The 13794-nt window shown below is 29.5% G+C and overlaps 2 protein-coding genes across 3 annotated transcripts; both read right to left on the bottom strand.

Annotated features, from left to right (window-relative positions):
- Nucleotides 1–213: 213 nt before the first annotated feature.
- Nucleotides 214–5111, bottom strand: LOC145586108 (methylesterase 17-like). Of its 2 annotated transcripts, none has more exons than XM_081642849.1 (4): nt 4828–5106; nt 4474–4614; nt 1099–1230; nt 214–581 (listed from the first exon to the last, which is right to left on the bottom strand). In XM_081642849.1, exons 1-4 carry the CDS (start codon nt 5074–5076, stop codon nt 309–311), a joined length of 795 nt encoding a protein of 264 aa, XP_081498975.1. In that variant the 5' UTR covers nt 5077–5106; the 3' UTR covers nt 214–308. The 2 variants fall into 2 exon arrangements, with proteins under 2 accessions (XP_081498975.1, XP_081498976.1); XM_081642850.1 differs by having other exon boundaries at nt 442–581; nt 1131–1230; nt 4828–5111.
- Nucleotides 5112–10696: 5585 nt separating this feature from the next.
- Nucleotides 10697–13794, bottom strand: LOC145584711 (methylesterase 17-like). The gene is made up of 4 exons (XM_081641517.1): nt 13496–13794; nt 13249–13389; nt 12533–12664; nt 10697–11104 (listed from the first exon to the last, which is right to left on the bottom strand). Exons 1-4 carry the CDS (start codon nt 13706–13708, stop codon nt 10832–10834), a joined length of 759 nt encoding a protein of 252 aa, XP_081497643.1. The 5' UTR covers nt 13709–13794; the 3' UTR covers nt 10697–10831.

Below are 13794 nucleotides of genomic sequence, written 5' to 3' on the forward strand. Positions count from 1 at the left end.
TGTTAATCAACATATAATCACGATAATAAACCGTTAAAACAAAATTTTTTTATGCATGTATCACGTACAATAATAAACAATTAACACAAATATTTTTATGCATGTATCGTGTACATATGGAGCTAGTTATATGTTATTGAAAAGCTGATATGGCATGGGAAGAAAGTCTTAAATTAAAACAAGCTAGATTACGCCGATCTTAAGAGATTGAAATTGAATCAGAAAAACTGTAATCAATAAAGAATTAGAAGATCGATCATATCAACCTCGTCTCCCCTAATACATGGGTTAAACACGTTTTATCTCACCTAGTGCCACTTAGTAGCTACCTTAACAAGTAACCCAAATAATTGAGTAGGGTTGGAAATCATGGCACAATGATCACTATCAATATCATAAACTTCAGACGGTGGCCATTTCTTGATAAACTCTTCATGTCTCTCAAGTGACATGAGATTGTCATTCAACGTCCTAATGTAAACACGTGGCACCTTATCGGAGCCCTCACCGTCGGGAAATGAGGCGTTGCCGATAGCTCTGACCGGGCATGGTCTTAGAAGCATCCCTGCTAGTGTGCAATCCTGTACCATAAAACATGTTCTAATCGATTTTATGTACAATATAAACAATATATCGTATGTATTGTAGATTTAGGCATTTAGCCGATCTAAATCACATAAAAAGAATCGTTTATGAAGAAAGCTTTAAGGAGATTTTAAAGTTACTAAACCTATTGTAAAGTACAACATGCCTAGCTATTGCCTAATACACACGAAGTGCACCCTTTTTTTTTTTAAAAAAAAAATGCAACAAGTTGACTTCACGCACTCTTTGTTTTTTTTTTTTTTTTTTTTAAGTGCAACAAGTTGACTTCACGAAAAGTTAGAATTCTGAGTTGAATTTGTTAAAAGGAAAATGATTCTGAAGAATTATACTGAGTAACAATTATAAAAAACAAAAGGTGGGTCAATAATTTGTTTAAAAGTAAGTGATATGAGAGAAAGGAATAGAAATTAAAGGTCATTTATGAAAAATGTTACACTTTAAAAAAACGGATGAAGTATACAAATATTTTGCCAATAACTGTAAGAAAAGCACCTCTAAAGGACTCATATTGTATAAATACTGACGCTGAAATTTTTTCTTGAAAATGGCACTAGTAGGAGGTTTGTCAGGTCCTTCACCATAAGTTAAGTCAAATACTTCTTTCCCTGGCAAATCAAGCATCACCTACAAAATTATAAACACATAACTATATAAGTAAATTTAGAAATTGATACATCGAGTACTTTGTAAAAACGTTACTCGTATTTGATAAGGATTATTTATGCATCGTACAATAAATAACTATATAAGTAAATTTAGAAATTGATACATCGAGTACTTTGTAAAAACGTTACTCGTATTTGATAAGGATTATTTATGCATCGTACAATAAATAAAGTTCTCTGTATAATCTTAGAATATGCCAAATACAGTAATCGATCAATTGAATAAGATTGAAATGGAATTGTTAATCCATATTAACCATCGATCTATCTATTTATATATATACTAAAATAACAACCGCTGATGTCATCATTGCCAACGTGTCACTTTTTTATTTAATTTTTTCCCATGCAAGGATGATGTCATTTTTTTTTTTTAAGCTACTCTATTTAACATAACTTTGAAAATATATTCCATTTGAATTTTTAAATTTTAAATTTTGGGTTTTCTACACATTATGCTATTTAGTTATTTACGAATTGTTAACAATAGTTAACAATATAATTTAATTGAAATTTCTTAATTAAATATGAAAATTATGCACTTTTGGGAATTGTATATTCATATTTAATTAGAAATTAGTTAGGAAAAATGAGGAAGTTATTTTCTTTCAATACAAGTTAAAAGTCTATGATTCAATTCTTATTTTAAAACCGTGCATCGCACGGAGTTAATCTAGTCTATATATATACTAAAATAACAACCGCTGATGTCATCACTGCCTACGTGTCACTTTCATATTTTATTTTTTCCCTCCAAAATGCATGGATGATGTCATATTTTCCCTTTACAAGCTACCCTATTTTGCTTTGAAAATTAAATTCCATTTGAATTTTTAAATTTTGGGTTTTCTACAGATATTATGTTATTTTTTAGTTATTTATGATTTGTTAACAATAGTTAATAATATAATTTAATTGAAATTTCCTAATAAATATGAAAATTATGCACTTCTGGAAATTGTATATTCATATTTAATCAAAAATTAATTAGGAAAACGGAGGAAGTAGTTGTGTTTCTTTCAATATGTGTTAAAAATCTATAATTCAATTCTTATTATAAAACCGTGCATCGCACGAGATTAACCTAGTCCATAACTAATACTAAAGTAGCAACCGCTGATGTCATCTTATTTTCAAAGTTGTACACGTGACGCTTTCTCATGTAAAGATTTTCCGCTCAAATGTTATTCTTTTTTTAAATAAAATGCTAATTAATTTTAAATAGGTCATAGCTATTATTTAGGTAATGAATTTAAAAAAGATATAATACCTATTATATTGGTAATTTATGTTGATATTAGGTTGTTGGAGTCTTTATAGAAGTTGTTAGCATAGTTGAGGTCAAATAAAGTGAACTTATGAACATTTTGAATTCAAAAAACATATGAAAACAAAAATTACAAAAATCCAAAGATAAATTACTGTGAAACCCGTGCATCGCACGGGTGCTATGCTAGTATATATAAAAGACACACCAGCAATGACATGTGTCATTTCCTAGTGTATCCATAGTTTTTTTTTTTTTTTTTTTTTGTTTAACAAAAAATTCTATTACATAGACAGACCTTATACAAAAATCATTCCCTAAACATATATAATATAATACTTAAAATAAAAAAATAAAAAAATTGACATATTTTAACACAAATATTTATATACCTAAAAGAGAGGAAAAAAAAACAGTCTTAACATAAGTTTGATAATTTTTTACATCATTTTATACCTAACAAATCTTTCCTAATCCTTTATTTTGATCAAAAATTTATCAACTATATTTTATATATACATATATATATATATATATATATATATATTTGTTTATAAAAAACTAATTATTATAATGATAATTCAAGAATGATTATTGAAAATTTCCATGCAAGGCACGGGAACTAACCTAATACGTAGCTAATTGATACTCCATAGTTAAATTCAATTATAACCGCCCTAGCTAATATTGTAAATTGGGATGTGCTGGCTTCCACATTCATGGGAACAAGGATCGAGGTGATTCATTTTAAATTTAGGGCAAATTTCGAATTTAGGGTTTAAAGTTTACTTCGTATAAATTATTAAGGGGGGAAGGGTGATAAATATGAATATGTAAAGTTAGATAAAATGGCATAATCAAGATGACTTAAGAGTTCTAATTTTAAAGTGTCGACCAATACTAGAAAAAATTTATATTTATAGAAAATAATAAATACTCCCTCCGCCCCTTAATTACAAGTAAGTATTTCATTTTATGTGTCTCAAAATCTTATGCCTATATTTAAAAATATCACATAGTCATCATTTACTTTTTATCATTCTCATATACACATCCCTCAAAAAAAATAAAATAAAAAATAAATAAATAAAGAAATTTTCATATACACATATACCAAAAAAATCATTACTTATTTTTTATCTTTCTCATATAATATACTCTACTTTTTTTTTTAAAGAAAATATTCTCTATTTTTTATTATTCTCATAAAACATTCTTTATTTTATTTTAATTTTTTTTTTTATCTTTTTCACGTAATATTCCTCAACTATTTCCATCCACTTTAATTCACGTGATTTTTGAGATATTTGCCTGTAATTAAGGGACGAAAGGATTGGATTATTTTTGAGATATTTGTCTGTAATTAAAGAACGGGGTAAGTAGATTAGACTATTAGAGTAACAAGAAAACCTTAATACTTCAATTATAATTTAAAATTTTGTCTACTTAATAAAGAGCATTATTATATTAAGGAACACCCAGGCAATCTAATCAAAGTAATTCTAATTAATAGGTCCAAATTTGATCAAATTAAAGTTTATGAGTGGTAGACAACTGGTAGTGAATAGAGGATTAGAGGGCCATAGGTGAGTTGTTCAGATCATTTTGTAAAAGGAGCAAAAGATCAGAAAATATTTAATATCACTAATGAATGCATTGTTCCACTTGGAAAAATTGTTTTAAACCCCTATACAACCAAAGAAAAGAAAATAGGATAAAATGGAAAATTAGTTTCTACAATTAAGGACGTTATATTTCACCGTTATTAAAATTGTACTCCGTATTAAACGCCTTTACAAACCAAACAAATGAAATTAGGATAAAATAAGAAAATTGTTTTCCAATAAAAATAATAATAATAATAATTTATATCAAATTAAACTGAGCCTAATGAAATCATGGGACGAAAATTGAAAAAAGAAATTAGGAACGTACATATTTTCTATCTTTTTCAGTCTGGTTTCCGTTTGGAAGCATTGCAGCCGCAACATATACCGCAGATTGGATTTTATGAGGATAGCTTTGGAGAACCTCTGTTATATTGTTTCCTCCTATACTGTGCCCCACCAAAATTACCTACATTCAAAATCGTTTATTGGTTAGAAACACGGAATAGTTAACACACATGTCAATCTAACCCGGGTTTAACACGTGAATATGTAACCAAAATTTCAAGCATATCTCTGTTTTCTATTATTTACAACAAAAGGATATAGAGTACTATTTATAAGACAGAAAATTTATTTGTTGTAAACAATGAAATTCGGAGGTTATAAATAGACAACTAACCTTTTCACCTGGTGGTAGATTAGCTATCACATCATGAAGGGGTTTGTTATACTCTTGAAAGGTAAACATAGTATTAGGAACCGAGGGCTCAATCCCGGAGCAACTTAGATCGGGGGAGCTTACCTTATGTCCGATGCTTTCGAGTAGGCATCGGACTTTGTACCAACACCACCCTCCATGACAAGCGCCATGGACTAGCACAAAGTGTGCGGGCGAGACTATATTGACCAACACAAATTCATCTTCCATTTTAATAGATGTGAAAAATGAATGGAAAGGTAACGTTGTAGTGGCCAAGATATACCTTACGTTGATAAGCCTACTAAAAATATGTGGTCTTCCTTTGTTGTAGTGGCCAAGATAAATTCACCGCACGGCCCACGCTAATTTTCTTTTTTTTTTTTTTTGTTAATAAGGCCCACGCTAATTTTCAATAATGTAAGACCATTGTCAACGATGAGGAAAATCACAAGGAAAATTAAATTTCCTCATAGCGTGAGGAAATAAATTGATGAATAGTAGCAAGTGGGCTCCACCACCACTTGCTACTCATTTTTTTTTTTTGGCTTATTGCACATTTGCACTTCTAAACGACGTGTTTTTTGTCGTTGTTAATTTAAACACCTCAAAATTCGTCGTTTTGAATGCTATCAGCAAAAATTACTGTCAAATAATTAATTAAACTAATAATTACTGACTATCCAAAAAAATAATAATAATAATTACTGTCAAATAATTAAACTAATATCAGCAAAAAAACTTGTCGTGTAAATTCTTAATTAAACTAATTCATTTTTTTTTTTTTTTTGAATGGAACATGGAGAGGTGATTTCATTAAATAATAATAATAATAATAGTCATTCAGCACTTACAGTGATCCCTTAAGAAATCTAAATTTACATTACAAGTAGTATTAAACACCCCTAAACTAATGGCATCGCTTCTGAACTACTCCTGAATAATTTTAGATGACTTTGCATCGTTCTTGACGGAGCTCCATTAATGTTTAGTTGCGAAAGTGATAAAACTTGATTTGTCATCAATATCGGCAAATTTACTTGACGGATCTTTTAAATCTGCACCCCTATATCAACATAGTACTCCATTAGATCCACTTCAAATAGACAATATTAAGGGTGTATTTGCTTCATAAAAGAAAGAAATATAGAGCAAGAAGAAGAATATACTCCTTTCGTTCCTAAATAATTGACACATTTGTCTTTTTTCACTATTTATATATATTAACTTTGACTATCATTTTTGAAAACATATATAAAAAAAAATAAAATAAAAAAAAAAAAAACATATATAAGTATGAATATATATTTCCATAATATCATCTTTTTTATGTTTTTTATTAATATTAAATCATATATATCTAAGGTCAAACTTATGTATTGTCATGTGTGCCAAGTTTAGCCGTGTTAATTATTCAGGAACTGAAGGAATATCTAACAAGATTGCGTGTTGAAAAGATGGAATTTTTTTTGTTACAAAGCCCTTTCCTACTAAATAAAAAAAAAAAAAAAAAAAAAAAAAAAAAAAAAAAACAAAACCATGGTCTTTGAACTTGTTGAAGCTTAAAGGTTTTGATGATGATGAACACAAAATAGCAAACTTCATTTAATAAGAATTTTCTAAGTGTTGAAATTAGCACAGGTTTATAGACTTTGGAAGTGGAAGAGAAACTTGTTTAATGAAGACTCAGGGACACTGCTAATTAAATTCGGTCAAATTGCGACCGTTTTTCTACGACCTTCATCAAAACGGTCGCAAAATATGAAATCTGCAACAGTCTTGAACGCAGTCGCAATATTGCGACCGTTTTTTGAAGCGGTAGCAGAATTGCGACCGTTTTTGCCCTTTTAAACCGTCGCAACGGTATTTGAACATTTAAAAAAAAATCTAAATTAAATAAAACCTTTTGCGACCGCATTTAGCGGTAGCTTTTTTAAAAAAAAATATTGGGTATAAAAGGATTACTCACCCTAACCCTAAATTCTCTTAAAACCTCACGCCGCTCTCTATTTCTCATGGCCTTCTCTCTCTCTTTCCTTTCTCTTTGTCGTTCTTCTCTTTCCTCTCTTCTCTCTCCTCTTTCCTCTCTTCTCTCTCCTCCCCTCTTTCCTTTCTCTTTCCTCCTCCTCCATCTTTACTGCTCCGCAACTCTTTTCTCCACCATCATCTTCACTGCCTCTCCTCCTCCCTCCTCCTTTTTTCTCCTTTTCTTCTTCATTCTTTTGTACTTGTTCAGATTATGGTATTCATGGTCAAACTCGACCATAAAAATTCCAGATCTGAAGTTTTCATGGTCGAATTTGACCATATAAAACCAAAGAAGAAGAAATATTGGGAAAGGTATGTTTATTTTTCTTAAAAATTTGTTTGCTTTTTGTTTGATTTTGTTTTTTGTGGGTTTAATTCTTTTTTTGTTCAATTTTCTGGTCGAATTTATACAGGTATTACTTTTTTTTCGAATTTATATATGTGGGTTTTATTTCGTTCGATTTTATTTATGTGGGTTTATTTCGTTCAATTTTATTTATGTGTGTTTAAATTTGTTCGAATTTATATATGCTGCATAATTTTTTTGTGGATTCAATTTTTTGTTTGTTTGTTGTTTATTTTCAATTTATGTGGGTTTATTTCTTTTTTGTTCGATTTTTTGGTCGAATTTTGTGGGTTATATTTCTGGGTTGAATTTTTGTTCGATTTTTTTTTTGTCGAATTTTTGTTCATTTTGGGTTTTGTGTTTTATCGTTAATTAAAGCATGTGTTTTGAAAACAACTATTGATTAAAAAAAAAAATTAAGAACTACCACAAAGTTGTAAAAAGTTTAAGTAGCACTACCACTTTAATAATTTTGGCTAAAATCTCCGGCATTTGAGTCTCACTTTTTATCACTTTTTACCTTTATGAAAGGTAATTTAGTCAATTAGATGGTGATTTTATGAGGTAAAGCGGGTAAAAAGTGGAACCTGCATGCCGAATATTCTACTTGGAATTATTAGTGTGGTAGTACTACTTAAACTTTTTACAACTTTGTGGTAGTTCTTTTAAAAAAAAAGTTTAATAGGTAGTTGTTTTCAAAACATGCTATTTAATTGGTAGTTCACTAGTTTTTGACAAAATTTCCGCACGATTATATATGAAATCTATTAGAAACGTGACAAAATCTTGCCACGCTTAAAAATAGGAAAGTTTAAAAGAGATAAGTTTTTGTGAAAAGATTTTCTAAAAATATTTTATTTGATAAAATCCGATTCCGTCAAAAGATATTGTTCTTTTTACAATTTATCTTTGATAAGTTTTCCTAAAAAGATTTTCCTTACAAAAGATTTATTTGACACGTGTTTTGTGAAAATCAGTAACTTGACTTAAGTTATCTTTTAAAACCCTACTTTCTATACGAGTAAATCTTGTATGAAGAGTAGAATTCACATTTCACATTTCTTAGTGAGTTTATGCATGAAGAATCTGAAGAGTGCTTAATTGTGTAAGTTTGCCAAGTACGTTCATACTTTGTCATGTTAGTTTCGGATTTCATGTGTAGCTTTCCTTTCATATACTAGAAATCAAGTGTTTGTATTGGTTGGGATTTGGGTGAGTAAATATATCTTTGCATACAGTATTGTAGGCTTCTAGGTTGAAACTGAGTGAGAAAGTACTCAGGGAGGGTGAATCTAAGTTAGAGACTTAGGTTGGGTAGAATAGGGTCCTACTGTGTAACAAGTTCATTTTGGAACTTGTGAGCAAGTCTGGTCTGATTTTGTAACTTAGCTTGTGTGTTTGCCCTATTATAGTGAATTGGTTTGATGTTTGAAATCCCTTAGAGGGTTGAGGTTTTACTTCCAATTGGGCCCTGGAAGGTTTCCTCGTAAAATCCTGTGTGCATTGCAAGTTCTTTTTACGTTCTGGTTTATATTCTGCATAAATAGTCAATAGGAACTCACATACAATTCACCCCTCCCCCCTCTTGTAGTATTCGTCTCAACTAACAGAACTATATGTAGCCATTAATGAGTTAGAGGTAGCAATTACATACCTCTTGGCTTTGTTTATTAACAAAAAATGAGGGTTTGTCTATTTGTACATATGATACTCCCTCCGTCCCATATTACTTGTGTAGACACCTAAAAATGTCTTCCCGAAACCAAACCTGATGATGAACAACCTTTCACCTCCATTATTGGGACGTTGAAGTGGATACGTAATTTAAGAAAATTACAAGTAGGTCCATTTAAAACATTTGTTTATTATATAAAAGATTCTCTTTTATACTTTTATATTGAAAGAAAATAACAAGTAGGGGTGGGATAAGGGTAGTGAGGGGAGAGAAAATGTGGGAAAATATTATTTTATTTGTGATCGATCCCATACCATATTTAAACTAGTAACATATCAATTATTGTGGGATGGACGAAAATGAGAACTGTGACAAGTATTAAGGGACGGAGGGAATCGAAGTAGATTATTGACAAGTTTGGATAAAGGTATAATAGTATTTTTTTGGTTATTATTCATCAATCAGTAGCATATTTTACAAACATAAGATAAAATAATTAAGATAGGAAACAATAATCAATCTTAATTCTTGGAACCAGAGGGGAATTCTAACTAATTGAACTTTTCCTCGCTCTCATAATATTATCAATATGTAAAATATATTACATATATATTCACATATATACATTTTCTGACATTTATTTATCTTAACATCGCTAAATCTCTAATAGTATTGCAATTAAAACATAACCATATAGATCATATAAACAAATTTGAGACTTCAATCACCAGCTTAAACTTTTAGTGGATGAGTTCATTTTTTAACACAGTATCACAAGAGCCACTGTGACACTAAAGTCATTGGTTTATATTCCATCCACCCCTTTTTGTAAGTGGAATATTTGACGTCGGGTATATAAATGCAAGTCCCATCATGAAATTTAGTCATCAGTTTAAATTTTTGGTTAAGTTGATCGGATTAATTTAACACCCCTCATTATCACCAAATAGAGAAGAAAAAAAAAATTGCATTATCGAATAACAAAGCAAATTTATTACACTATTCTAATTAAAATTTTCTTGAATATATGGGAATATATCAATCCCTAATATCTCTGATCTCTAACACCCTCTCCAGTCGTAATTGCAACTATATGGATCAGCAAATGAAAAAGTCAGTATATGTAGATAGTGGCCCAAATTTAAGGCCCATACTTTTAGAACGTTGTATCTATCCAGTAAGGATTATTTCCGGAAGAGAAGTAATGGCACCGAGAAGAGGAAAACCGTTGGACGGTTAAGAGGGCTTTGATGGAAGATCAAAGCAAAGACTCTCAAGGAATATTTCATTTTCTTTAAGGTTAGTTTGTTAGTGCTTTCTTAGTTTTCTCTTGGCTTACTAGCCAAGCGATAGATTAAATTTAGTTCATTAGTATATTTTGAACATTCTTCGATCCTTCCAATTGTATAAACATGGAGGTAATCTTCCATCCATTTTGTAATACGACTATAGCCCTGATTTTATACCTTTGTTTAATGGAAGACATTTGCATCATATCCTTAATCTATGTTTGTATGTTCATTTCTTCGATTGATCTAACTCTTGCTTAAGTTCTTCAAGTAGTACAATTTTATTCGTTTGTAGTTTATGTTAGCGACAGAAGCGGCAATCTCCTAACATCCTAGAACAATATAGATTACATGACTTGTTGATGAAACATAATATAATAGTACCTTTGAAAAATCAGGAATTTGTGCGTGGAATAGAATAATTGGTAAAAAAAAGAAATAAAAACAATAAATAAACAATTGAGAAACCATAAATGAATATATATGAAGGATGAAGATATAGATTTGGTCGAGTTTAATAAATTCTTAAATTATTACATAGTAGTATATGTTGGATATTAGAAAGCTGACGTGACATAGGAAGAAAGTGTTAAAAAGATCAACGACATCTCCTTTTATTATGCATTGGATAAACACGTCTTATATCATCTAATACCACTTAGTTGCAACCTTAACAAGTAACCCAAATAATTGAGTAGGGTTGGAAAGCATGGGGGAATGATCACTATCAATGTCATAAACTTCGGACGGTGGCCAGTTATTGATCAAATTTTCATGTTGCTCAGGTGAAAGGAGATTGTCATGCAACGTCCTGATGTAAACACGTGGCACCTTATCGGAGCCCTCGCCATCCGGAAATGCGGCGTCAGCGATAGCTCTGACCGGACTTTGTCTTAGAAGCATTCCTGCTAGTGTGTAATCCTGTACCATAAAACATTTTCTAATCTTACGTACAATATAAACTAACTATATAATGTATCGTAGACTCGTAGTAGATTTAATTAATTTAGCCATTTTAAAGATCACGTTCACTTCACTTTATTTTTGCTGAACTGAAATTATTTTTACTAAACTAAAATTATATTTGCTGAACTGAAATTAATTTTACTTAACTGAATTTTTTTTTTGCTGAACTGAATTTTTTTTTTTAATTGATTTTCTATTACTATAATTTTTCTGTAAAGTTACTGAATTTTACTGAACTGAACTAAACTTATTTTTACTGAACCAAATTTATATTTATAGAATTGAATTTATTTTTACTGAACTGAAATTATTTTTACTTAATATTATTTTTGTAAGGTGAACTGAATAGGGCCTAAATCACAAATAATACCCATTTATTACAAATAATTAAAAATCATAAAGTTAAAATAATTATTTATGAAAAAAGTTTCTTAAAGTTAGGCCCCATTCACTTCACCTTAATTTTGCTGAACTGAAATTATTTTTAGTGAAACAAATTTATATTTGCTGAATTTAAATTATTTTTACTGAACTTAAATTAATTTTACTGAACTAGAATTATTTTTGCTGAACTGAAATTATTTAACTGAGTTTCTATTATAATTATTCTTTAAGATAACATAATTTTACTGAACTGAACTTATTTTTACTAAACTGAAATTATTTTTACTGAACTGAACTTATTTCTACTAAACTGAAATTATTTTTACTGAACGGAACTTATTTTTACTCAACTGAACTTATTTTTACTAAACTGAAATTATTTTTACTGAACTGAACTTATTTTTACTGAACTGAAATTATTTTTACTTAATATTATTTTTTTTAAGGTGAAATAAACAGGGCCTTATTAAACCTATTGTAAAACACAACATGCCTAATATATACCAATGACTTGTTATCTTTAACTTTTTTCATACACTTAATAATTATTCTTAATAAATTCATATTAGATCACGTCAAATCAAAACTTTTAATTATAATTTACTTATTGAGAAATATCGTTAATTACTTATTAAATAAATTATGAAAATTACACATATGAAAAATGTATGCTAATACAAAGCTAACAAGATTCAATTGGAAACTGTTTTTAAAAAAAAAAAAAAAAAAAAAAAAAAAAATTAGTATCAAAATGCGGTCAAAATTTAATCAAATGTGTGTGAATAGTCTATTTAAAATAAAATACGGAGTAAAGTGATACGTTTTTTTTTTAGTGTTTAAAGAGTCACAAGGACAGGGGTGACGAGAATGAATCGTAACCACTTGAACTATCTCTACTCTCACGGAATATCATGTAATACTCCGTATAAAAGAAAGGATTTTAACATTGGTATGTTGATGAAGTATACAAATATTTTGCCAATAACTGTAAAAGAGTACCTCTAAAGGACACATTGGGTACAATAACGGACGCCGAACTTCTTTCTTGTAAATGCCACTAGTAGGAGGTTTGCCCGGTCCTTCACCAAAAATATAGTCAAATACATCTGCCCCAGGCATATAAGGCATCACCTACAAGATTATAAACACAAAAATTATATACGTAAATTTAGAGAGTACAATCTATTTAAAAACGTTACTCGTATTTAATAAGGATTATTGCATCATCCAATAAAGTACTTTGTATATTTTAGAGTTTGTCAAATACGATAACTAATCCATTAAATAACCCGAAATAAAATTGTTAATCCATATTAATATGTAGCTAATAATTGATAATAATAATAATAATAATAATAATAATAATAATAATGTCCAAACGGGTCCAATAAATATCAATATGTTAATCAGGTCTAATAAGTTTCAATAAGCTTTAATAAGTTTAATAAGGTTCAATAAGTTCAGTTCAGATTGTCAAAAAAAAAAAAAAGTCCAGTTCAGATAAGTTTAGGTCTAATAAGGTGAAGAGAATATATATATATATATATATATATATATATATATATATATATATATATATATATATATATATATATATATATATATATATATATATATATATATATAAAAATGCATTTAAATTGTTTGGAACAACTTGAAAAACGTCTCTAATAGTTGTAAATAATTAAAAAGGGAGATAATGAGTAGGAACGTACGGATTTCCTATCTGGGTCAGTCCGGATTCCATTAGGAAGCATTGCAGCCGCAACATATACCGCAGCTTGGATTTTATGAGGATAGCTTTGGAGAACCTCTGTTATATTGTTTCCTCCAATACTGTGCCCCACCAAAATCACCTAAATTATACAAAAATCATTACAATAATTAGTTAGAAACACGGGTTAAACATGTGTACATGTAACCAACCAAATTTTCAAGCACAAGTAATATTAGTACACTAACCTTTTCACCTTGTGGTAGGTTGGCTATCATATCATGAAGTGGTTTGTTATACTCTTGAAAGGTAAAGATAGTATTAGCATCCGAGGGATCAATCCCGGAGCTAGTTAGGTCCGGGCAGCTAACCTTATGTCCGATGCTTTCGAGTAAGCATCGGACTTTGTACCAACACCACCCTCCATGACTAGCGCCATGGACTAGCACAAAATGTGCCATTTTAGTTGTTAAAAATGAGTGGAAAGGTAAGATAAGTGACAAATGAATGATGATGAGCCTACTAACAAAACTCGAGTTTGTATTTA

The sequence above is a fragment of the Chenopodium album genome, chromosome 16 (assembly GCF_948465745.1).
Source record: "Chenopodium album chromosome 16, dcCheAlbu1.1, whole genome shotgun sequence".
NCBI lineage: Eukaryota > Viridiplantae > Streptophyta > Magnoliopsida > Caryophyllales > Amaranthaceae > Chenopodium > Chenopodium album.

Coding starts and splice junctions, on each gene's coding strand:
- LOC145584711 (XM_081641517.1), bottom strand. CDS start 13,708: ATGGCACATTTTGTGCTAGTCCATGGCGCTAGTCATGGAGGGTGGTGT. Junction 13,390..13,495: donor ACCTACCACAAGGTGAAAAG/GTTAGTGTACTA, acceptor TGTATAATTTAG/GTGATTTTGGTGGGGCACAG. Junction 12,665..13,248: donor CTGACCCAGATAGGAAATCC/GTACGTTCCTAC, acceptor ATAATCTTGTAG/GTGATGCCTTATATGCCTGG.
- LOC145586108 (XM_081642849.1), bottom strand. CDS start 5,076: ATGGAAGATGAATTTGTGTTGGTCAATATAGTCTCGCCCGCACACTTT. Junction 1,231..4,473: donor CTGAAAAAGATAGAAAATAT/GTACGTTCCTAA, acceptor ATAATTTTGTAG/GTGATGCTTGATTTGCCAGG. Junction 582..1,098: donor ACAATATGAGTCCTTTAGAG/GTGCTTTTCTTA, acceptor TTTATGGTACAG/GATTGCACACTAGCAGGGAT.